The sequence below is a fragment of the Protopterus annectens genome, chromosome 5.part1 (assembly GCF_019279795.1).
Source record: "Protopterus annectens isolate FY-2018-M chromosome 5.part1, PAN1.0, whole genome shotgun sequence".
Lineage (NCBI taxonomy): Eukaryota > Metazoa > Chordata > Ceratodontiformes > Protopteridae > Protopterus > Protopterus annectens.
Genome location: NC_056736.1, coordinates 367,550,220 through 367,576,171, shown reverse-complemented (window position 1 = coordinate 367,576,171; position 25,952 = coordinate 367,550,220). Strand labels below are relative to the sequence as shown.

At 45.5% G+C, this 25,952-nt stretch overlaps 1 protein-coding gene across 1 annotated transcript in view; it reads left to right on the top strand.

The window, feature by feature from the left end:
* The window catches only part of RRM1 (ribonucleotide reductase catalytic subunit M1), an 848,556-nt gene that overhangs the window by 281,403 nt on the left and 541,201 nt on the right, over nt 1-25,952 (top strand). Inside the window, exon 11 of the mRNA XM_044073038.1 lies at nt 16,679-16,758. Coding sequence (XP_043928973.1) covers nt 16,679-16,758 — 80 coding nt within the window. The remainder of the gene's footprint in view (nt 1-16,678; nt 16,759-25,952) is intronic.

Below are 25,952 nucleotides of genomic sequence, written 5' to 3'. Positions count from 1 at the left end.
TCACCAGTTGGATGTTCAGACAGCTGCGTTTCTATTTGCAACGGACCAAAATTTCGGAAGTCAGACCAGTTTTTCCTTTTCTGATTCCAGATTGGGTTTGCCAGTTTCTAAGGTGACATTGTCTAACTGGATTTTGAGTTGCATAGCTTTCATCTATAGCTCAGAGGGCAGACCCTTACTCCACAGGATCAAGGCTCACTCTACCAGGTCTAGTCTGTCTCTGCAGCCTTCCAAGCCAGGGTACCAATATCTATGTTCTTCGTGTTTCAAGGTTGCAGTCATAACTGTAGGGTGTTCCTGCCGGCAGGCAGCCCGAGGTTGGCCAGAATCCCAAAGTCTGGGTCCGGCGTCGGCTGTATAAGCTAGTATCCTGACGTCAGTACGCCTTGGTACATAGCCCTCAGCCGACGCCATCTTCCCCAGTCTTTCTTGCCGTGCGGTGGAAAGCAGCTCGCAAAACGTTGGTTGGCGATTTTCGAACAGCGTATTTGGTTGTTGTCGGTCCGAAGTTCTTACTTCTCTTCTCAAAGCTAAGTACCCCGTTGGGGAATCTTTTTCTTGTTCCTCCGATGTCAGAAAAAGTTAATAATTGTATAGCGTGTGGGAAACAAATACCTCATAAAGTTCCACTCTTACTGTCTACCTTGCTTAGGCCCTGACCACGACGTTTCTTGTCGGTTCTGTGCCAGGTTCAACTCTCGTACTATCAAGCGCAGGTACGATTGGGCTTTAAATTATTTTGGCAGACGCTTCAATTACAGAATGTCGTCTGACACTACCGGAGTTCAAAAGAACAAAGACAGGCCTCAGAGGTCCAAACAGGACTCGTTGCAGCTGGAGCCAGCGTCCGGTTCGGCTGTCGTCAGTGAGGTGCTTTTGCAGCCCCTGTCGTCCGCCACTTCTGAACCGATGGCCGATACGGACTCCCATGGGGAGCCATCAAGGCCCACTATTTTAACTGCTGCAGGACCTTCGGACGTCGCTCCTTCAGATGGGTCCGGAACCGCTGTGCAGGTACCGGCTTTTGAGGGGGTTTTCAGGCCTACTCCTATCACTATTTCAAAGGCAGACAGACTCCTACTAAGTCTAAAGTTTCAGCTCAAGCTGCTTCTGAATCCACTCCCAAGACACAAAAACAATTATTGAGGATGGCTGAAGATTTGCTTACAATGATTAGGGGTTCTCACCCCCCTCCTGAGAAAAGGCCTCGACAGGATGTTACTCTGGATTCCTCTGACCAGGCTTCTGTATCTTCTGTTTCTTCCTCTGATCAGGACTATTCCTTTCCCCCTTATGAGGATTCGGATGCTGAGGATTCTTTGCCCTCTGCCTCTCCACCTGAGGATTTTTCTTTTGGGGAAACCTTGCATGAGATGAGGGAACATTTTCATTGGGAAGGGCAGGAATATTCTGCTTCCAAAAAGAGGCTTAGAGAATTTCTGCTTCTTCCTCAGCATAGGCCTTTAGCTATCCCTCCTGTCTTGGACATTGTAGATGATGCTTTTTCTGAGGCTAATTTGAATCCTGATTCCATGCCTCCTGCTCCTTCTAAGCCTGATAGATTTTATAGGGTTCCTGACTCATTTATTTTTATTTAAAAACCCTTCTGCAGATCCTGAAACTATTTCTCAGGGCTCTAAGGCTGCTAAGGTTGCTACTTCTAAAAATCCTATTCCCTCTGAGAAGGATTCTCGTGCTTTAGACAGGTGGGGTAAAAAGGTTTATACTTCCCCTACCCTGTCTGTAAGGGCTTTAAATTGCCAGTTTCATATGTTTAAATATCAGCAATTTCTTTTGTCTGTTTTAAAGCAAAAGCTTGCTTCCCATCCTGCTTGTGCAGAGGATAAGGAACTTCAGGATGTTTTGCATGCTACTGAACAGGTTAACAAGCATAGCTTACTTTGTGGTTTTGATGCTTTGGATGCTTCTTGCAGGGCTGCTGCCTCTGGTACTGTGATTAGGAGACATGCCTGGCTTCGTGAACAAAGTTTACCTGAACAGGTTAAGGCTAAGTTATTAGATGCCCCTGTTCAACAAGATGTTCTTTTTGGTTCTAAGGCTGAGGAAGTTATTAAAAAGATGGAAGAAAAGGCAAAATCCATGCAGACTAAAAGATTTCCTGCAAGTTCAGCCTCCTAGATTTTCCAGGAATTGGCCCTCTAAAAATTGGTCCTTTCCCACCTCTGACAGGCCTCAAAGGGGAAGATATAGATGCTCCAGAGGTCGTGGTCAAGGACAGACCTCTTACAGATCTAGACAATGGACTGCTTCTTCACCTAGAAGGGGAGAAGACAGATCCCAATCTGGCAAGCAAACTCAATGACTCTTTCGGTTGGGCTTCAGGACCCCTTCACCTGGACGCCCCTCTCGGAGGAAAACTGTCTCTTTTTTACAGAAATTGGACTCGTATTACCCAGGACAGATGGGTATTGGACGTGATTTTAAAAGGTTACAAGTTCCACTTTCACACTTTGCCAAGGACTCGCGGTTGGCCAGATCTGCCAACTTCAATGGTCAGAGGCCTTAACTCAAGTGGATGCTCTTCTGGCCATGAGAGCCATAGAGCCTGTTCCACTCTCGGAAATGGGAAAAGGGTTTTATTCAAGGCTGTTTCTGGTTCCCAGAAAACAAAACTCATGGAGACCTATTCTGGACCTTTCTGTGTTAAACACCTTTTTGGAAATTCCAAAGTTCAAGATGCTTACTCTGCAACAGCTAATTCCAATGCCCTCTCAGGACGCCTGGATGGTGACATTGGACTTAGGGATATTTGCATATCCCTATCAGACAAGAACGCAGGAAATTCCTCAGGTTCAAGGCAGGTTCGAGGCACTTTCAATTCTCTGTTCTGCCCTTTGGTTTATCTACTGCGCCCAGAGTCAAGTGCCTGGCACCAGTAGTGGCTTACTGCAGACTTTAGGGGATTCAGATTTATCCATATTTGGACTACTGCCTTATCCAGGCAGACAGCAAAGATCTTCTGCTTCAACATCTGGACTTTGTTCAACGTCTTCTCCTACTACTGGGATTCTCAGTGAACATAAAGTCACATTTGATCCCTTCTCAAAAAATGGTATTCTTGGGAGCCCTCTTAAATACAACCCTACAAAGGGCCTACCTCACTCCAGAAAAACAAACTCAGCTGGCTTCTACTTTCAACACCTTGGCAACTCTATCTCAGCTCACTGCAAGGAAATTCCTGCAGGCTCTGGGCTACATGGCTTCCTGCATTCTGTTGATTCCAAACGCAAGGCTTCACATGAGAAAGCTTCAATGGTATCTGAAAAGTGTATGGTCACAGCATTACCACAATCTGGATATTTTGATTCCTCTGATCCCCTGCCTCCAGAAGGAGTTCCTCTGGTGGCCCATGGCTTGCACTTTAAACTAAGGAAAACCTTTTCGTCTCCCTCAACCTACTCAAATCCTAACCACGGACGCCTCGGATTATGCTTGGGGAGCACACTTTCTAGACAATTGCCAGCAGGGAACCTGGACAAAGGACCATCTTCACTGGCACATCAATCTGAAGGAAATGTTGGCAGTTCAAAATGCCCTTTTAGCCTTCAAAAACCTTTTACAACCAGGGCCTCTGCTAATTCGCACAGACAACACCACGGTCATGTGGTACATCAACAAGCAGGGGGGTTCTCATTCATACCCCCTTTGCAGACTAGCTATGGGTTTATGGGACACAGCTCTAAATTTGAATTTGCATCTCCAGGCTCAATTCATTCCAGGGAAACAATCTCTTAGCAGACAGCCTGAGCAGAAACATTTCAGATCCTCACGAATGGATGCTAGACACCAACTTGTTCAACAGGATTACTGCAGTTTGGGGATGTCCCCAGATAGATCTGTTTGCATCCCATCTCAATCATCAGCTGCCTCGCTTTTGCACCAGGTCCTTCCACAAAGCAGCATGGAGAGTGGATGCCCTGTCCTTCAGCTGGAGAAACCTTTCAGCATATGCCTTCCCTCCTCTTCCTCTACTGCCTCGGGTACTACTGAAGATAAAACAGGACAAGCCCAAGTTCCTCATCTTGATTGCTCCAAATTGGCCTCGACAGTTTTGGTATCCAACCTTAAAGCTCCTGTTCTCGGGGCCTCCTTGGATTCTCCCACTGAACCCTTCGCTTCTGTCCCAGCATCAGGGTCAGTTACTACATTCCAATCTCAAGACCCTTTGCCTGGCAGCTTGGCTCTTCAAAGGAATTTGATTTCCTCTAGTCTTCCCAAACAAGTTTTGGATGTTCTTTTGGAAGCTAGACGGCCTAGCACTAGGAAATCCTATGCCTCTAAATGGAAGAGGTTTTCTACTTGGATGCAGGACCGAGGCTCTGATCCTCAGGTTCCTGATCTCTCCTCTATTTTGCTTTACCTTTCGGAACTTTTATCTAAAGGACTTTCCTTTTCTTCCATTAAGATACATGCTTCTGCTATCTCTGCGCATTACAGTTCTGATCCTCCTGTTTTTTCACATCCTTTGGTGAAGCAGTTCTTGAGAGGAGCTAAAAATTTGCGGCCTCCAAGGACCCCTCTTGTCCCTGCCTGGGATCTTAATTATGTTTAAGAAAAACTTACTTTGCCTCCTTTTGAGCCTGCTGCATCTTCAGATATTAAGTTTCTATCCTGGAAGACTGTTCTTTTGCTAGCATTGACCTCTGCCAGAAGGGTCTCAAGAGTTGCAAGCTCTCATGGCTGTGGAACCATACCTTATTTTCCATCAGGACAGAGTATCCTTGAGGACCAATCCTACTTTCATGCCTAAGGTGATTTCGAAAGTGGCTTTAAATCAGACAATTCACCTTCCTACTTTTTTCCAAATCCTCAAAATAAAGGGGAAAGGATTCTGCATTCATTGGATGTGCACACAGTTACGATTTTACTTGGACAAGACTAAAGATTTCAGAAAGTCTAACCAATTGTTTCCTTTGCCTCCAGTTCTCTTGGAAAACCTATTTCTAAACAAACTATTTCCAAATGGATTGATTATGGAATCAGATTTTGTTACACTCATCATGGGAAACAGTTTCCAGGGACCATTAGAAGTCATTCTACTAGAGCAGCTGCTACTTCTACAGCTTTCCTCAGAGGAGTCCCTACCAAGGATATCTTGGAAGCTGCCACTTGGAGTTCTGTGCATACTTTTTCCAAGCACTACAATCTCCCCTTGTTTTCTAAGTCTATGGCAGGCTTTGCCTCTGCTGTCTTGCAGGGTATTCTTGCCTCCCCTTCTATCTAAAGCCTCCTCCCCTCTACACTGCTTTGGGATTCCACCCTACAGTTATGACTGCAACAGTGAAACACGAAGAACATAGTACAGTTGTGTACACCTACCATAAATGTAGATGTTAGTGTCTTCACTGTTGCAGTCGGGGTTTCCTCCTCCTATCCCTCTTTTCTCTTATTTGTGGTGTATTTGTGTTTCCTTGTTGGATTCATTTTTGATTTGTTGGGGACTTCTGACATCTAGGGCAAGAAAGGCTGGAGAAGATGGCGTCGGCTGAGGGCTATGTACCAAGGCGTACTGACGTCAGGATACTAGCTTATACAGCCGACGCCGGACCCAGACTTTGGGATTCTGGCCGACCTCGGGCTGCCTGCCGGCAGGAACACCCTACAGTTATGACTGCAACAGTGAAGACACTCTAACATCTACATTTATGGTAGGTGTACACAACTGTACTGTGCAGCAGCTACATGGGCTACTCCTCACCTTTATTACTCCAGTTGGATTTGGCTTCTATGGGTAGAGCATCCTTTGGCTCCATGGTGCTTTATCTTCCAATGAGCCACCCAAGAATAAGGCACTAGGGATGCTGTCCCGTATGTAAAAATGAAGGTGAGATTGGACTAACAAAGAAGTTATGTACTCACCATAACGTTTCATGTTGGTAGTCCATCTCACCCTTTATTTTTACCAACCCTCCCTCCTGCCCATATCCTGGAAGATCTGGAGGTAATATAAATTTCTTGGTTGGTGACCCTTTAGGATTGGTTTGGTTAACTGTTTCTATCTTTCTATTGTTAGTGAGCAGCAAACAAGATCTGGGCACTGTACTGGTGCACCATGGGATACCTGCTTAGCCACGAGCCAACCAGAAGTCTTAGAGCTTGAAAATCTGCAGTCGGAGCAGAGGATTGGATCCAAACCCATATGTAATAATGAAGGGCGAGATGGACTACCAACATGGAACGTTTTGGAGTACATAACTTTTCAAAAATGTTTCGGTGACCTTTTCAAAACACAATCTGTTTTATGTAATCTGCTGATATGTCAGCTTTACAAACTCATCCCATTCTCCAAACACTAGGTTTGCAGCACCATTATATTCGGTGACAAAGGCTCTCTGGTAGGGATTGGCATTCTCATTGTTAACTACATTAAAACAGTTCTCTACCCCAGCCATTTTAATACCCAAAATGGGTGCACATTTCCCAGACCACTCTTTAGACACTATGGTTGGGTAGCCCCGCTCGAGGAACATACTTTCTAACCAAACTGATTCCATTTCAAAATTGCTGTATAATGAGCACATTCTACTGGCTGTAACCATTTGTCCCTTAACTGTTCCTCTTGTGCATTGGATGCACACTTGCAAAGAGTTGAAGGTTTTTTCCTATGAATTGTGGACTTCAACCATTTTGTAGCTTGTGGATGGTGACATTCAAGTCCACCTGATCTACGTCAATGTACATAAGTCTGTTCTAAATGTTGCCTATAAATTCTAACTTCTCCTTGGTGTCTACCTAAAATAGGCAAATGTCATCTAGGTGTCTCTGGTATAAGGACCAGCATGGTACATAACTTGTTTCAGTGTGGGAACAGAAGTTCTTTATTTCAGTGTTGGCATAAGTTGGGGGCACATGCCCCATAGCCACACCCTTCACTTGGTGAAAATTCACCTTCAAAAGTTTGAGAACAAAGTCCAATTCAACACTGACATGAAAGTCATTACTCCATGGACCCTGTCATAGCAAAAGGGTCATAGGCTGGTACTAGGCTATTGGCCCAAGGGCCTATACATGCCTAGTCATAATTCCCTGACTGTTTCTTCCCACAGTGATTACTTGCCTGGACCCCTGTTTAGCAGGGTGACTGATCCTTTGGGTGGAGCTTCAAACCATTGTAGGCCAGTTTCATGAGGTTTGACACTAAATAGATGGATGTTGTCTAGTAACAATGTCCTTAAACAAGTCAGGTGTGATCTTTAAAAAAAAAAAAAAAAATGATCACCTACTGCATAAGGAAAAATTATGAAAATGCTTTGTGTAGATACTATGCAAGCCACGTGTTTAATTTGGGATTTTAGAACAGGTAAAGGTAGACTTTAAGGGGAGGACCTGTTAAGGTCAAAATAGCAGAAAGAGGGTTGGGAGGGTGGCCTAATGGTTAAGGTGTTTGCCTTACAAACACAAGGTGCAGGGTTTGAGTCTCAAGGGATAATTGGCTAAGCTTAAAATGGCTCAAGGGCCGTTAGCTTAGTAAGAATCTATGAAAAACTGGCAACACAGGCTAAATGCACCCAAAGAACCTGGGTTGAACGACAATATTCCCATTAAAGCAATTTTGGATGCAAGGCTATGAATGACATGTTGCAGAAGGGTATATGTATGCATAGAAAATTAGAAAGTGAATAGAATAAAGCGCTGGTGCAACAAGAAAGGAGTTAACATGTTACTTTATGTCCAAATAAGTGCAATTTTGAGTTAAGTGTATATATATATGTATATGTATATGTATATATATATGTATATGTATGTATATGTATATATATGTATATATATATATATATATGTATATATATGTATATATATATGTGTATATATATGTGTATATGTATGTATATATATATATATATATATATATGTATATGTATATATATATATATATATATATATATATATATATATATATATATATATATATATATATATATATATATATATATATAAACTTCGGCAAAGAAGCAGTCACTAATTAAATGCTCCTAACCACCACACACAAGCCCTACACGTACTAAACCATGGTAGCTAGGGATAGGTAAATGGAAACTCTAAAGCGATTATTTAGCTGGTACACTGCCTCTCAATACCCGGACATGTTTATTGAATGTCCGCAACAAGAGTTTGCATTTACCTATCCCTAACTACCATGGTTTAGTACGTGTAGGGCTTTTGTGCGGTGGTTAAGAGCATTTAATTAGTGACTGCTTCTTTGTCGAAGGTCTGAATGTCAGTGATGTGCGATTTTGATTAACTCAGTTGTCGATTTCATGTCTGGTTATTCAATGTCGATCTTATGACTTGTCGATGAAGTGATATAGATCCATGTGTGTGTGTGTGTGTGTATATATATATATATATATATATATATATATATATATATATATATATATATATAGCACAATTGAGTATTTTTTCTCATGTTCTATATAACAAGTACAATATTGCATTTTAAAGTGCATATACGTACAAATTTAAAAATGTACAAGTCTTTATACCAAAATGTGACATACATATACACATGATTGTTTCATAGGTATATTTAGAAACTGTATGGTAACAGGATGTAATGCACAACTGTAGGCTGAGCAGAATTAATATTCATAAGGTTTTATTCATGAGAAGGTCAGCTGGTTGAGCATTCCCATTGGATCTTCATTTTTGAAAATGTATAGGGGGAGAAACACCAATTTCATTGTTCTGATGAAGTATGCAGTTAGAAAGCGCTTAACTGTGTAAAAGTTAACCCTCAGGGGTTCATTTTTATTTATCTATTAAGTGATTTTTGAAGGTGTTTGCAGTGATTTATGGTCCTTCTTGGTGTATATTTGGTATATATTTTTGGTTATTTGGTCGCATATACACAACTTGATATTTAAAAAAAAAAAAAAAAAAAAAAAAAAAAAAAAACCAAGAATCTCTTCAAATTTAATATTTATTCATGCATTGATTTTTTTACTTTGAAATCAACAAAACTTAGTGGCTCTGTGTATCCTTCTGAAACAATCTGTCTTAAAGGTAGGTCCACTACATCTTTATGTACTTTTGGTATCCTGAAAATAAAGGGTAATGTTAAGTTGTCGTTCTCGCCTTCATTCTTGCTGGATGGGTTCGGAGCCGATCCTCTGCTCAGACTCTGCCTATACAATAGCTTGAGAGCTATTTTTACCAGCTCGAGGCAGCCCTATAACCCACAATACCATGCGCTAACTTCCCAGATCTCGTTTGCCACTTCGCTGCGAGGTTGCTTTTTTACCGGCTCAGGTCAGTAAAGAGAATTCTTTCTATAAAACTGTTTTTCGGGTAGTTTTTCCAGTTGGATCCTTTTTTTTAGGTCCCTACTGATTTGTATTTATTCATTACAGCCCTTTTGTAGCCCTTTTCCCCTCTAGTTAATTTTTATCTTTGGGCCTACGGGCTTTACTTTAGTTTCCCCACCCCTTGGTGTCTGTGGGTTTAGTCAGTTCCCTTAACTTTAGTTTTAAGTTGTGTGTGTGGACTGACTGTGATTGTGTTTGCTGTGGTTAGGACCATGTCCAAAGACACTAAGGTCTCGGGATTCAAAAGTGTGACGCGTGCTGTCAGAAACAGTCTGACAGACTGTCACACTTTTGTCTATTGCTTAGGGCCTTTTACACCTGCAGGACTCTTGTTCCGCCTGTCACTGGTTTAGTTAGTCATGCAGGAGCGGCATAATAAGCTCATCTTTAAGGGGCTTGTTAAAGCCCGATGACTCCCCGTCCAAGTCTGGCTCGGAAGTCTTCAAAAATCGCCAAACCCTCTGCTCCAGCTTCTGAGTCTAGGGCTGGTGTTGAGATGGCTCTGACATCGGTTCCAATCGGATCTGAGGCAGGCAAAGTTGTATCTGCTCCGAAACCAGCTTCGGAGCTGACCCCCAGCACGCAAGCGCTCTAGATCCCCCTCACTAGAATCCGTCCGGCTCAGATCCCCTCTCCTATCGGAGCTGAGTCATAGGACTCACTCATCTAGGTCATCCAGGCTCTCCGACCACGACATTGAGAAGGTGGTCAGTAGGCTCATAAAATCTCAGGCACTAGCCCAAATGCTCCAGAGCCCATCTCACCAGACTGTGGCTCCTTCGGTACCACTATCGATTCCTCCTCCAATTCGCGCCTCGAGTTCGGAGCCGAAGTTTGTCGGAACCGTAACCTTGCCCACATCTGAGCCGATACTTCCACCTTCGGCTCTGGTGTCGTTGGCTCCGACCTCTTCATTGGTTCTGTCCGTAGAGAGGTCCGGGCGCTGGGACTCCATTGTCGGCTCCGAGGGGGCGAGTGGCATCGGACCCTTGTCTGACCCCGCTCTCCCTCTCAGAGCTTCGGCCCCAACATCATTCTCTGAGCCTTCTCTGTCGGTGCCGGGGGCGGTTTGGGTCTCTTCGGAGCCAGGACTACCCTTGGTACCTGATAGGGGAGCCTTCGAGGTGATGAGGAGCGTGCTGGACCCAGTGTCCACTCCAAGGTTAAGTTCTGCAGCTCCTCCCTCTACAGTGCCTGTTACGGTCTTTGGCCATCCTCCTGCATCTGACAGAGATCCAAAGCATAGGGTGCCCACTTTGGGTGTCTCCTCTTCCGAGGCCTCCCCTGAAGCTTCAGGTGAACCCCCTAGGAAAAGAAAGTGCAAGAGGAATCACAGACTCCCCTGACTCTGTCACGGACACTGACTTGGATGAGTCTGAGGGTTCCCCGAGATCCCCCTCTGAGGATGTCTTCAGACATCCTAGAGATCCTAAAACAGAGGGGAAATTGGTCCACTCTCAAACCCTCAGAGGACGAGTCGGTTTACCTTGACGCTTTTGGATCTCTCCCTTCCACCTCCTGGATGTCTCCCCCTTTCGACCCACTAATGGAGGTAGTGGCCAGAAAGGCATGGGCAGCTCCTGATTCAATGGAACCTACCCCTAGGAGGCCCTCAGGATGCACCAGAGGACAAATCCTTTCTCACCAAAGGTGTTTCAGTTGATGCTATGGTGGTAGCATTAGCCACTAAGAAGGAATTGGTTGATCCTTCTGTACCTGTTCATCCTCCTAACAGAGTCCAGGACCATGGACAGGTACGGCAAGTGGACATTTGCTTCAGCGACCTTTACCATGCGATCGCTGAACTATTTGTCATTTCACCCGCCTTCAGAGACTTGCTCAAAGAACTGGGTGAAACTGTACAGGATCCTGCTGCAGGGTATCAGGACAAGATGAACTCCCAACTGGCCACCCTGAACTCCATTGTTAACTCCTCCATACGGCTTATCTCCTACGCAGCCGATGGAGCGAGTAGGGCCGCAGGCACAGGTGTTGCATTGAGACGTCACGCTTGGATGCGACTAACTTTGCCGATCCCTTCAAGGCATCTTCACCAACACTCCCTTTGATGGTACAGAATTGTTTGGACCTCAGGTGAAGAATACCCTCACCAGATGCGAGCAAGATGGTAAGACTCTCTGCCGTGGGAGTCCATTTTTCCACACCTAGACCTTATCCTAAGGGACAGAGGGGTGGAAAGATGTGGTTCCGCAAACCACAGGGAGTCGTGCCTGCCGCACGTGGTGAATTTCCCCCCAGAGGCAGTGGGGGGGGAATAACAGACGCCGCCCCAGGGGCAGAGGGGGTCCACAGAATCAGCGTTCCAGGGAACCTTTCCCTGACCAACCCTTCCAGCATCCCTGAGAAGCTGCCCAACTGTTTGCCTTCAGAGGCAGTCGGGGGAAGATTATCTCTGTACCTAGAAGCCTGGCAATCCCTCTCCCACCTCCGGTACAACCGCCAAGACCCCTACCAGACATACCACCTGCACAAAGGGGTCAGGCACAGCTAGAAATAAAGCTGTTAGAAAAAAGGCAGTCCCAGCAGATCAGCTAGTATCTACCCCAGATTCTTTTTGGTTCCAAAAAAAGACTGGAGACCCATTTTGGACCTCAGCAGATTGAACAACTCTGTACAAAAGACAAAATTTCGGATGGTAACACTGCAGTCCATTCTACCTTTTTTGGGCAGAGACAACTGGATGTGCTCATTAGACCTCCAGGATGCGTACCATCATATAAAGATACACAGGCGCTCCAGGAGGTTTCTCCGCTTCCGGCTGGGAGCCAGTCATTATCAATTCAGAACCCTGCCCTTTGGTCTCACCACAGCCCCCCGGGTGTTCACCAAATGCTTGGCAGTGGTCATGGCTCACCTGAGACAAAGGATTCCAGGTGTTTCCATATCTAGACTGGCTCATTTCTGCTACCACCAAGCAGCATCTTATAATGGCCAGGGATTACACTATTCAACTTTGCAACAATCTAGGTATTTCTATAAATTTTGCAAAATCCTCCTTGTCGCCTTGTCAATGTATAAACTTTATAGGCACCGTATTAAACACCACAGAAATGTTTGCAACATTACCACCTCAGAGAGTGACAGACATAAGGCAGAATGTTCAGTCCCTGTTTCAGCCCAACAGAGTTCAAGTCAAGCTAGTATTGAAAGCGTTGGGCCTCATGGCAGCGGCAATTCTTCTACTCCCATTAGCCCGCTTCCACATGAGGCTCCTCCAGTGGATGCTGTTTTCTCAGTGGTCCTTTCAACAGCTCCCAATGACTCACAACATCTTGATAACCCCATCATGCAAGAATCCTCTCTCCTGGTGGATGGTTTCCCCTCAACTTTTTCAGGGCAAGACCCTTTGTTCTCCCCCTCCAGTTGCCACAGTGACAACGGATGCCTCCCTGATCGGGTGGGGGGGGGCATTATCAGGGCAGGACAGTCCAGGGCACATGGCAACAATTAGAACGCCACCTGCACATAAATGTCCTGGAGACGAGGGTGGTGCTTTTAACGTTGCAAGCCCTTCAGAGCTCTCTTCCCACAGGGACTATAGCAATTAAAACGGACAGTGTCTGTGGTGTGGTACATAAACAAGCAGGGCGGAACAAAGTCCTACCCCCTATGTCGAGAAGCACTCACTTTGGCAATGGGTGATTTCCTCTCAACGGTTTCTGATGGCAACGCACATCCCCGGGAAGTCCAACGTCATAGTGGACAGATTGAGCAGAACTATCCTCATGCCTCACGAGTGGTCTCTATATATCAAGCGGTAGCAGACAGAATATTTCAGAAGTAGGGCCAGCCTTGCTGCGATCTTTTCGCAACTCCTCAAAACAGCAAGTGCCTCGACTTCTTCACACTTTCCTCTACCAGGCCAACCCCCCAGAGACGCTCTTGTTCACGATTGGCCCCGGGGTCTTCTATATGCCTTTCCTCCCTTACCATTGATTCCACAATTAATTCAGAAAGCAACTGCACTGAGATCCAAAATGATCCTCATTGCCCCGTTTTGGCCTCTACATGTATGGTTTCCGTTCCTGCACTGTTACCTACTGGAACAGCTTTGGCATCTGGAACCCCTTCCGGATCTCACCCATCTCACGGGCAAGCTGCATCAGTCTCTTCATTCCCTCAACCTCATAGCTTGGTTGCTCCACTTCCAGCCATAGCCAGGCTTCCCCTTATTTCTCCTCCTGTTCGTGATATCATTCTGGCTTCCCATAAGTCCAGTACTAGGAAGACGTATGCGAGTAAATGGAAGCATTTTTCGCTATGGGCACAAGCTAGGTCCTTAGATCCTTTCCATGCACCCATTCATAAGGTTCTAGACTTTCTGGCGGAACTCTTTCATTCAGTTATCGTCAGCCACTATTGGGGTACAATTAGCGGCCATTGCTAATTTATGTGGGGCTCTCAGAAGCAAGTATGTCCCACAAACTCTGTAAAGCCTTTCTCAAGGGCATCTTTTTGCTTAGACCTCCAGTTAAGGATCCGCCCCCACAATGGGATTTGAATTTAGTTCTAACCTCTGATTCTGCCTCCTTTTGAACCTGCAGCCTCTTGCTCCCTCAGTCTTCTTTCTTGGAAGACTGTTTTTAGTAGCCATAACATCTGCCAGAAGGGTATCAGGACTTCAAGCCCTGTCTGCCTGCCCCCCTTATTTGGTCTTTCACAGACAGGGTAACTCAGAACAAATCCTTCCTACCGAAAGTGTCCTCTGAAGCAAATCTAAACCACTCCATTGACTTGCCTGTCTTCCCAGACTATTCCAACAGGGCTGAACAGAAATTACATTCATTGGATGTTCATCGCCAACTACAGTATTATCTAGACGGGACAAAACAACTCAGACCAGCTCTTTCTTATGCTGCAGGAAAGAAAGGGTTTCCAGTATCAAAGGTTACTCTTTCCAGATGGTTGACATCTATTTATTACCTTTGAGTTGAGACACAGGCAACTTCCGTCTAGGCCTAAGGCTCATTCAACCAGGGCACTATCAACATCAACTGCCTTTCAAGTAAGGTTACCATTAGATGCCATATGTGCAGCAGCTACATGGGCTTCCCAACATACCTTTATTGCCCATTACAAACTTGATATAGCCTCCAGAAATCGAGCTGACTTTGGTTCCACTGTACTCGGGAGTCTGTTCCATTGAGCCACCCAGGACTAAGGTGCTAGGGACGCTGTCCCATCCAGCAAGAATGAAGGCGAGAATGACAACTTAACATTAAGTTATGTTCTTACCATAACGTTCCATGTTGGTTGTCTTCTCGTCTTCTTTCTTGTGTCCCTCCTGCCCCCTAGCATGGATAGACTTGAGGTCTGAGTCCTTCCATTTCTGGAGAGATAACATGTTACGGGAAACCGTATCTTTAGTGTTACTAGCAGGGAGTCTGTACTTGCAAATGAGGATTATAATATATTTATACTATGTCTTAGCTTCCAAACGAGATCTGGGGAGTTGGCGCATGGTATTGTGGGTTATAGGGCTGGCTCGAGCCGGTAAAAAAGATGCTCTAGCTATAGTATAGGCAGTCTGAGCCGAAGATCGGCTCCGAACCCATCCAGCAAGAAAGAAGGCGAGAAGAAAACTAACCTGGAACGTTATGGTAAGAACATAACTTCTTATTCTAGGTCTTTCATGTTTACAGTAGGAAAGTGTTAAAACTGTTACTTGACTGTTACCTGGGACATGGGACAAAATTACCAGACCTTGTGATTCCAGCGAGGGTACTGTATTGCATTTCTTGGGATGCAGCCTACATGAAATCCAGAGTTGCCAGAATTCAACGACCAAAAAAGGGGTCAGTTTTAGTGCTTGGGGAAACTCCCATTTTTGGATGCCACAGCATGTCTACCTGGCTTGCATGATTTTATTGCTCTAGGTGTAAGGCTGCCATGAAGCACTTCCTAAAGATGTGAACAGTACTAAATCTAGCTCTCTAGGCAGATTTGACACAATTTCTGTAGTATGAAACTTCCTGGTTAAAATTCAATATGCAGAGCTCTTTACTGACATCCAGCCAGTTGACTTCTGGAGTTGCATGTTTTTTTCAACTCCAAGATGAGAAGTTGTTGCACTTGTATGCAACATCCATGGCTAAGATGGGAGACATGCGACCAGCTTTCATGCAGAGTATAGGCAAGTGTCAAAAACAATGTCAAGTCTAGGTTGCATTTTCCATTACGGTCATGGAGATGAAGTGGCAGGACGACTCTGGGGGGGGTGCTACCCAACCAGTTTCCTAGATTGAGAACCCATATTCCTCCCTAGCTCTGAACATTCCTTTTACTGTGATCTTAGCTTTCTGATTGGCACTGTAGCAGTGATCTTGCCTGTACTTGCAGCTGGGTTCATACAATAGTTATTTATTGAAAACCTCTTGCTTCAACAGAATACATTTTCATCCATTTCTTTCTGCATTGAGCATGTTTACTATTGGCCTATTAGTGCTTCTCAAACTAGCCAGGTAAATTAGGCTGGTAGTTGAGATGTTTAAATTGCTAGTTTATTTCAGACATGGCTAGCCAGAATTGGTTAAAATGTAGGACTACATTCAGCTTTGAGGCTCTGAGCTTATCGAAGCTGCTGATGCAGCTAACTTCCAGGCCTAATGACTGTACAGCTTTAAAGTGAGACCTGTCCTATTTCAGGAGAGCCCCAGGCAAATGGCAACTGTATGCCCATTAATGGGATGAAGCTAAATGAATAGTAAGTGGAAACTGGTGGAAACGGGTGGAGTATTTTGGGGGGATGGTAAGCTTTTCAGGGCAGCTTATGTTTGGTCTTTCAGTGGGGAGGCCCGAAGTAGTTTTACATTCAGGGGAAGTTGAACTTGTTTCTGGGAGGCTTCCTGACAAATGCTAGAAATGCTGGGTAGAAATGATTCATTTCCAGGGCAGTCTTAACTCATGCTGGACTAATGTATCAGTATCCCTTGCATGGTGGCCTTGTGGCACAAAGGACCACAATACAGTTAGCTGAAGTAACTAGAGGTTAAAGTATCAAATTTGTCAATAGTTCTGTGTCCTTGTTGCATACTGCAGGACAATGTTGGTATTCTGCATGCTTAAATGCATTTTCTTGCACTGGCAAAGTTGGTCTCCTTTTTAGTAGAGATTTTACAGTATACTGTACTTCCACTGTAAATGGGAAGTACTGAAGTGCCCTCCAATAAGTCAACTTATGTTCGCATGGGTAAATCATTTATCTTCTGTTCTACTCATCTACCAATTTAGCAAAATGGTGAGCTAGGTAGTGTACACATTTCTTAATATCAGTAAAAGCTGAAAATAAGCACACACTTCAGTGTCTTACTAAAGTTTTTTTCTTCTAGGATTGGTCCTTGATGTGCCCACACGAATGCCCTGGCCTGGAAGAAGTATGGGGAGAAGAATTTGAGAAGCTGTATGAAAAGTGAGTACAGTACCAGTTTGCTGTAGCTGACAACTGATTCATTTAGCGGGTATAGTCTATGGTTCTTTACTGCTTCACGGCACCAGTGAGGAAAATCATGTTTAGGTCTGAATTGTTTCCAGTTTTCTGTATTTGTGTACAGATCCCTACAGGAGGCTTAATGCTTCTGACTCGGTGCTTTGAAATGTCCCTACTGATGCATCTTTGCTTACCCTAACCTCTTAACTTTTGGTATTTTTTTCTGATTTGCCTGCTAATCATGCCTTTCCCAGTGAGCCATGCACATGACTTTCCTGTCCTGAGTATTCAGCAAACATCTGGCCAATGAAGCTTGCCATGCAGACATTTAAGTGGATTGTGCCCTTGGTGGCATCTTGGTAGTGAAGTCATATTTAAGCCCAACTGTTCCAGATGTGGGACAGATGCCTTGCATTATAACAGCACTGCATTCCCCAGCTGATGCAGGTGCATGTTCCCATGGTCTTGAGTGCTACTAATGAAGCAGCTTAGTTGCATAAACACCAGTTTATGGTTTGTAATGCTGCCTAGTCTGTCTGGGACTGTGGCAATGAATAGACTGGGGCAACACTTCTCTGAGTGGGCACCTCCTCCCCTGTCAGCTTTAACCCATAGGTTCCTCCACCACTCAAGCTACTCATCCATGGTCTTTATTTACAGTGCAGCAAAGTGTTGAACAAATCTTTGTTGACTGGGGCAGTCCAACTGGGTAAGGTGTCATTTTTAGTGCAGGTCTGGGGAGGAAGGCTCCACACAACTTTGCACATGTCTGTCAATACAGGGCAAACAGTTTATGAACACTTGCAGTTCCCCTAAAGTAATAAAAGTAGTAAGGTAGCTGCCCTTTCAGACTAATTTAATCCTGACCAATCTTGCATTGAGGTGAGCATCAAACCCTGTCTCCAACCACCTTGATCATTTATAGTAGTTTAAATGAGGTACAAAGACTGCTTGGAAATACATTTTTGAGCACTAGGAATTTAAGGAATTTAAGGATGTAAATAGTTGGTAAGGATATTTAGATGGAATTGAGAAAAGGATGTATACAAGCAGAGTTTAAGGTGTTTGATTCTGGTTTGTTTGAAGTTAAGGGGTAGTGAGTGAAGGTTTGAGTAGTGGGGGGTATACGGGTAGGATGGGGAAGGGGACAAAGTAAAATTTTGAGTGGTAGATGTAGAAATTGATAGCAAGTGATTATAGATGGGACTTGGAGTTGAAACAAGCACAGACTGTAATTTTCAGCACTGTGTAAGTTGAGTTTTGAAGGTTGGTAATAGGATGAGGAATATAATTCCAGACTTTGGAGATGTAGTGACTAGCACTGGTGAATATGGTAACTTAAGTTAGTGACCCTCTAGTATTAGAGTAGAATTGTAGTATTCCAGAGTGGAGTACCTTCTGCCATGTAGATTAGTTTTTGAGCAATGATTGATAATAATAAGCATCTTGTTTTGATGTCTGAGGAGGGCATGTAGAATTGAAAGATTATGGCAGAGTTTAGATGTTTCAGAGGGACCCTAGTTTCATTTAACTCTGAATGCTACTTTAGTTTTTCGTCAGTTTTGTGTGGGATACTTTGTTTTTTATTGGATGAACAGATCCTAAAGGATGTTAGTGCAGTAGATTTCTTGGGTATAAAGATACGAGATAAGTTGTCTATCTCGCCTTCATTCTTGCTGGATGGGTTCGGAGCCGACCTCGGCTCCGACTCGGCCACTCTAAAGCTCGAGAGTTGGTTCCACCGGCTCGAGGCTCCCCTTATATCCCACAATGCTAGGCGATAGTTACCTCAGATCTCGTTTGCCGCTACAGCTTCGAGGTTGGTTTTTCTACCGGTTCCTGGTGAGTTTTAGCTTTTTCTATAAAAAGTTACTCTTTTTTCCCCTTTTTTAGTTTAATTAATCTTGAATTAGTGTAGTTCATTGAACTCTATCCCCGAACCTAATTTTTTCCCGTTTCTTCTTAAAAGAACTTTTAGTTCTTCCCTTTGGCCTTAGGCCTTCCCTTCCCTAGGGAGTGTTTGTGTAGTGTACTACTGTTTTGTTGTACCTTATTTTAGTATTTTTTTCTAAAAGTTTGTAATTTTGACAGGGTATAACTGGTGTTTGAGTGTGTGTTTGTGTTCACCAGTTAGGCTGTCTAAAGAAGCAAAGGTCTCCGGATTCAAGAAGTGTGATGCGTGCTGTCAGAAAATGTCTCTGACAGACGCTCACACTTCTTGTGTCTATTGTCTGGGGCCTTTGCACCTGCAGGACTCCTGTGCTGTCTGCCATGGCTTCAGCCCCAGGGTCCTGCAGGAAAGAAAAAACAAGCTTATATTGAGAGGCTTGTTGAAGCCTGAGGATTCCCTGTCTGTCTCAACAGGGAAGCCCTCCAAGGCATCGAGGTCTTCGGCTCCGGCTTCTGAGCAGAGACCTCAGGTTGTTCAACCTTTGCCTTTATCGGCTCCGGCTGGAGCCGATAAGACTCAGTCCACATTTTCTGTGGCTTCCTCGGCTCCGGCCGGAGCCGAGGTTATCGAGGTACCCGTGTCGGCTCCGACAAGATCCTCGGAGCCGACAACCAGAAAGAGGTCTAGGTCACCTTCTCTTGGCTCCGTTCATTCGGCTCCAGGATCTCCCCTGCTGTCTGAACGGAGCCAAAGGTCTCATTCCTCTAGGTCATCGAGGCTGTCCGATCATGACCTTCAGAGGGTGGTGAGTCGACTACTCAAGTCTGAGGCACTAGCCCAGATGCTTCAGAGCCCGACTCATCAGTCGGTGCCTGCCCCGGGCCATCAACTCTTTCCTCCTTCGACTCTCTTGAGTTCGGAGCCGGGTCGTGTCAGAACCGAGACTGTGGTCACCTCGGAGCCGAGACAACTGTCTTCGCCCGCTGCCGCTCCGTTTCTTCCATGGAGGAATCTCGGCGCCGGACTTCCCTCGTCGGCTCGAGGGGTGAGTGGCATCGGACCCTTGTCCGACCCCCTCTCCTCTCGGTGCTTCGGCGCTGGTGAGTTCGGCTCCGACATCGGCCTCAGAGCCATCACTGTCGGTGCCGAGGGGGGGTCCTTAGCTCCTCTGAGCGGGGACCTCTGGCTCTGCCTGACAGGGGTGCTTTCGAGGTCATGCGGAGTGTGTTAGAGCCTGGCTCTACTCCACAGTCTGCTCAGTCAGCCCCTCCCTCTATGGTGCCTCAGGGTAAGTCGACTCACTCCCTCATCCTGGACCGCAGAGAGCCAACTCCTCAGGAGCTCCCTTTGGGGATTTCATCCTCTTCCGAGGCCTCTCCTGATTTGGCAGAAGAGCCCCCTCGGAAGAGGAAGTGCAAGAGGAAGCACATTGACTCACCTGAGTCTATCACGTCGGACACAGATCTGGATGATTCTGAGGGTTCCCCCCGTTCCCCTTCTGAAGATGTCTCATTTGCAGACATTCTGGAGATCCTTAAACAAAGGGGAAATTGGCCGGCCCTCAACCCTTCGGAGGACGAATCTGTGTATCTTGAGGCGTTTGGCTCTCGTCCTTCCACCTCCTGGGTGTCCCCCTTCCCCCCCCTCATGCAGGTGGTTGCTAAAAAGGCATGGACTGCTCCTGATTCAGTGGACCCCACTCCCAGGAGACCCTCCAAATTCATCACAGCTCCATCAGACAAGGAATTTTTATCAAAAGGAGTCTCTGTGGATGCTATGGTGGTAGCTGCCGCCACAAAGAAGGAACTGGCTGATCCTTCAGTGCCTGTCCATCCACCTAACAAGGAATCTAGGTCCATGGATAGGTACGGGAAGCGGATGTTCTCCTCAGCGACATTTACTATGCGTTCGCTGAATTACCTGTGCCATTTCACTCGTCTTCAAAGAGACTTGATCAAAGAAGCGAGTGAAATGCTGAAGGACCCTACAGCTACGGGTTTCCAAGAGAAAATGAACACGCAGCTGGCTATCCTTAATTCTATTTCCAACTCCTCCATGCGCCTCCTCTCTTATGCGGCCGATGGAGCGAGCAGAGCCAAGAGGGACAGGGGTAGCCTTACGTAGGCACGCCTGGATGCGGCTATGCAATTTTGGAACCTTTCAAGACGTCTTTCACGAACTCCCCTTTTGATGGATCATCTCTGTTTGGTCCACAAGTGAAAGAAACCCTGACTAGGTGCGAGACTGATGGCAAGACCCTTTCTGCCGCCGGAGTCCGTTTTCTACTCCTTCTAGGCCTTACCCCAAAGGCCAGAAGGGGAAAGATGTGGTTCCGTAAACAATCTCAAGGGACTTCGCCTGATGCACAGAGTCGGTTCCCGCCACAGGCAGAGGGGAACAACAATGGTAGACGCCGCCCTAGAGGCAGAGGGGTCCGCAGAACCAGGGCAATCGAGAAACGCCCTCCGATAAGCCCTTTCAGCATCCCTGAGGTGTTGCCCGACTGCCCATCTTCGGAGGCAGTCGGGGGAAGATTGTCACTGTACCCAGAAGCCTGGCTATCCTTGACACAAGACAAATGGGTACAGTCCATTTCCGAAGGTTATTCTATTCCCTTTCTTCGTTTCCAAATCAGTCAAAAAATCCCTTCCAGATGTTCCACCGCTCAAAGGGATATAGCAGCTTTGGAAATTTCAAAACTGCTTGCAAAAAGAGCTATTCAGCCAGTGCCAGCAGACCAACTAGGATCCGGAATCTACTCAAGGTTCTTTTTAGTTCCAAAGAAAACAGGGGACTGGAGACCAATTTTGGATCTCAGTATCTTGAACAGATCGGTCAAGAAAACAAGATTTCGGATGGTCACGCTGCAATCCATTCTTCCCCTATTGGGAAAAGGAAACTGGATGTGCTCTATAGACCTTCAGGACGCGTACTATCATATAAAAATGAACAGACGCTCCAGAAGATTCCTCCGCTTCAGGCTGGGAACCAGTCATTTTCAATTCAGGGCCCTGTCCTTTGGTCTCACCACTGCCCCCCCGGGTGTTTACCAAATGCATGGCAGTGGTAGCTTCTCACCTGAGACGACAAGGATTCCAGGTGTTTCCATATTTGGACGACTGGCTCCTCACAGCTCCCACCAAGCATCTCCTTCTGATGGCCAGAGATTACACTTTTCGCGTCTGTCAAAAACTGGGCATCTCAATAAATTGCAAAAAGTCTGTGTTGTCGCCTTGTCGTACTATTACCTACATAGGCGCAAATTTAGATACCGTAAACATGTCTGCAACACTAACGAGAACCAAAGGATATCAGACATTCAAAAATTGGTATCACTACTTCTCAACAACAACAGAGCCAAAGCCAGGTTAGTTCTAAAGGTGTTGGGAATCATGGCAGCGGCCATACCTCTCCTTCCATTGGCCAGATACCACATGCGGATCCTTCAGTGGATGCTTTTTTCTCAATGGTCATACCAGGAACTTCCAATGTCTCACACCATTATGATCACGCAAGCATGCAAAAAGCATCTCATGTGGTGGATGTCTTCCCCCCAGCTCCTGTTGGGGAGACCATTTGTTCCACCTCCTCCGGTTGCGACTCTGACAACGGATGCCTCCCTGATCGGGTGGGGGGGGCATTATCAGGGCAGGACAGTCCAGGGCACATGGCAACCAAGCGAATGCCACTTGCACATAAATGTTCTGGAGTTGAGAGCAGTGCTTTTAGCGTTGCAAGCCCTTCAAGACTCTCTTCCCTTGGGAACGATTGCAATCCAGACAGACAATATGTCTGTAGTGTGGTACATCAACAAACAAGGCGGAACCAGATCATACCCCCTGTGTCGAGAAGCACTCAGACTGTGGCAATGGGCGATTTCTTCTCAGCGTTTTCTGATAGCAACGCACATCCCCGGGAAGTCCAATCACATTGCGGACAAGTTGAGCAGGGCTATTCTCATGCCTCACGAGTGGTCCCTGAAAGACTCTGTAGTGAGAGAGATTTTTCTCAAGTGGGGTCAGCCTTGCTGCGATCTTTTTGCTACTCCCCAAAACAGCAAGTGCAAAGAATACTTCACTCTATTCCCTTTACCAGGCCAACCCAGCAGGGACGCGCTGGTCCAAGTTTGGCCCTGGGGACTTCTGTATGCATTTCCTCCTTTCCCACTGATCTCTCAAGTAATACAGAAAGCTATCGCTCAGAAGGCCTCATTGATCCTCATTGCTCCTTACTGGCCTCGGCAAGTGTGGTTCCCCTTTCTGCATCGATTTCTTTTGGAGCGACCGTGGAATCTGGACCTAGTTCCAGATCTTTTGATCCATCAATCGGGTCAGTTTCATCGCTCCCTCCCCTCTCTGAACCTCACTGCTTGGTTCCTCCACTGCCAACCGTAGCCAGGCTTCCTCAATTATCTCACTCTGTTAGAGATATTTTGATAGCTTCCCATAAATCTTCCACTCGAAAGATTTATTTGAGTAAGTGGAAACTCTTTTCATATTGGGCACAAGGAAAGGACATAGATCCTTTCACCGCTTCCATCCAACTAGTCCTTGATTTTCTTGCTGAACTCTTCCAGGCAGGTTCATCTCCTTCTACTCTTAAGGTTCAATTGGCAGCTATTTCTAATTTCCATGTGGGTATTTCTGAATCTGCCCTAATGTCCCACAAACTCTGCAAAGCCTTTTTGAAAGGAGTTTTTCTTCTCAGACCTCCTGTAAGAAATCCTCCTTCTCCTTGGGACCTAAATTTAGTACTTGCTTCTTTGATTCTTTCCCCTTTCGAACCTGCAGCTTCATGTTCCTTAAAGTTATTATCATGGAAAACTCTCTTTCTGGTGGCTATCACATCAGCTAGAAGAATTTCAGAACTTCAAGCACTCAGTTGTCGTTCTCCTTACCTTGTGTTCCATAAGGACAGAGTTTCCTTACGAACTAACCCGTCCTTTTGCCTAAGGTGGTTTCAGCATCAAATCTAAACCAATGCATTGACCTCCTGTCTTTTTCCCGGAGTATTCAAATAGATCTGAACAAAAATTACACTGTCTGGATGTTCATCGTCAATTAAGGTACTACTTGGACAGGACGAAACAATTCAGAAAATCTGATCAGCTGTTTGTCTCCTATGCGGAAAGCAGAAAGGGACTTCCAGTTTCAAAGGTATCTTTATCCAGATGGCTAACATCTCTGATTACCCTTGTTTATGAGATTAGACACCAAAAACTGCCTAATAAGCCTAAAGCCCATTCCACCAGAGCTTTGGCTACTTCTCTAGCCTTCCAAGACAGACTGCCTATTGACACCATTTGTGCAGCGGCTACTTGGGCTACTCCTCACACCTTTGTTTCCCATTATAAGTTGGATTTAGCTTCTAGGCATAGAGCTAATTTTGGTTCCACTGTTCTCAGGAGTCTGTTCCGTTAGGCCACCCGGGACAAGGTGCTAGGGACGCGGTCCCATCCAGCAAGAATGAAGGCGAGATAGACCACTTAACATATAGAAGTTATGTTCTTACCATAACGTTCCATGTTAGTTGTCTTCTTCGCCTTCTTCTTGCCCCACCCTCCTTCCCCTGGCCTGGACAGACCTAGAGGAGTTGTGATCGTGACCTCTCTTTCTACCACCTCTTTCTTAGCTATATGCTATTATGCATATTTCTTGTTTCAGGATGTAGGTCACCCTTCTTCCTGTTAGAGGTGGATTCTGTTTTTTACAGTTATACTGTTTCTGTTATAAGCTGGGGTTAGCTTACAAACGAGATCTGAGGTAACTATCGCCTAGCATTGTGGGATATAAGGGGAGCCTCGAGCCGGTGGAACCAACACTCGAGCTTTAGAGTGGCCGAGTCGGAGCCGAGGTCGGCTCCGAACCCATCCAGCAAGAAGGCGAGAAGAAGACAACTAACATGGAACGTTATGGTAAGAACATAACTTCTATTTTTAGTAGATGGGCAGGATTTGATAAACTGTGTGAAGTTGAAGGGTTTGTGCAGATTAGTGTAGTCTGTATATTGCACAGTTAAGCAAGGTTGGTTGTAATATGTAAATTTTAGTAAATGTTACAGGAGTATTTGCCTGTTGCTAGCCGGATAGCGAAGGAAACAAAATGGACTAAATCTGAGGGAGGATAGTTCAGTGATAAGTTTTTGAGACCTGAATGCTTTACATTCCTCTGCAGAGGAGTCAAGTTTAACTTTTGTTAGAAGTGAAACTTAAGGCATGGTAGTGCTTGTTTGGAGTGAAATGCAAGTCTGACTCCACCCACAGCACTGGTCATGGTACTAAAAGTTCGCCTCATAGAAAGGTAGTAAAAATTCAGACTGACTCCACTAGTTTTACAGCTCTGCCTCTTTCACTTGATAGGGATACAGCTCTGAATCTGCTCAGTGAAAACTATTGGGTTCATGCAGGCATCAGTTTAGGAAGACTACATTATACTTCAGGTTTCATAAAATCTAGGCTAAGTGCATTTGCTTACACTGCACAGTACTATTTGCTTTCCTTTGCACTTGACGACCATGCACATTTTTTGGTTGTATTGATGAAGCGGAGGGTGGCAGTACTATGGAACAACAGTATTGTGTATTAGGTTGCTGGGGTGATTGTTTTGGTATGGATGCAGATGTTCATCGTGCATACAGCTGCAGTCATAACAGATGGGTTCCCTGCCGTCGGGCGGGTCCTCGGTCGGCCGAATTCCAAAGTCTAGGTCTGGCATTGGTTGTCATCGCTTCTTCCCTGACATCAGTGCGACATGGGTATAAAGGAACCAGCCGGGTGCAATTTTCTTCAGTCTTTCTTGCCGCGCGGTGTCCGAAGCAGAAGCCGTTCGCAAGTGCTGGTCTGCCAGCTCCTGAAATTGCAAAAATTTTGAAACCGAAGTCTCCTTGAAAGCTAAGTACCCCGTTGGGGAAACTTTTCTTGCCTCAGACCGATGTCAGACAAAGTTAATTGTATTTCATGTGGGGAAGCAAATACAGCATAAGGATTTCCATTCCCTCTCTATACCTTGTTTAGGCCCAGACCACGATGTCTCTGTCTGTCGCTTTTGTGCTACATTCAAAAAATGCACCATTAAGCGTCTGGCATTTAACTATATTATTTAGTCGGATACTCTGACTCCAGTTTTGTCTAAACGCAAAGATAAGGACAGACACACGAGGTCCGCGGCCTCTACCGACACCACGCCAAAGCAGACTACGCGTGGTCTGGTTCTCAGCAAGGCGCCTACGCAGCCCCTGACTACAGATTACACTTCATTGGCGGTGTCTCCTGTGCCTGAGGTTGCAG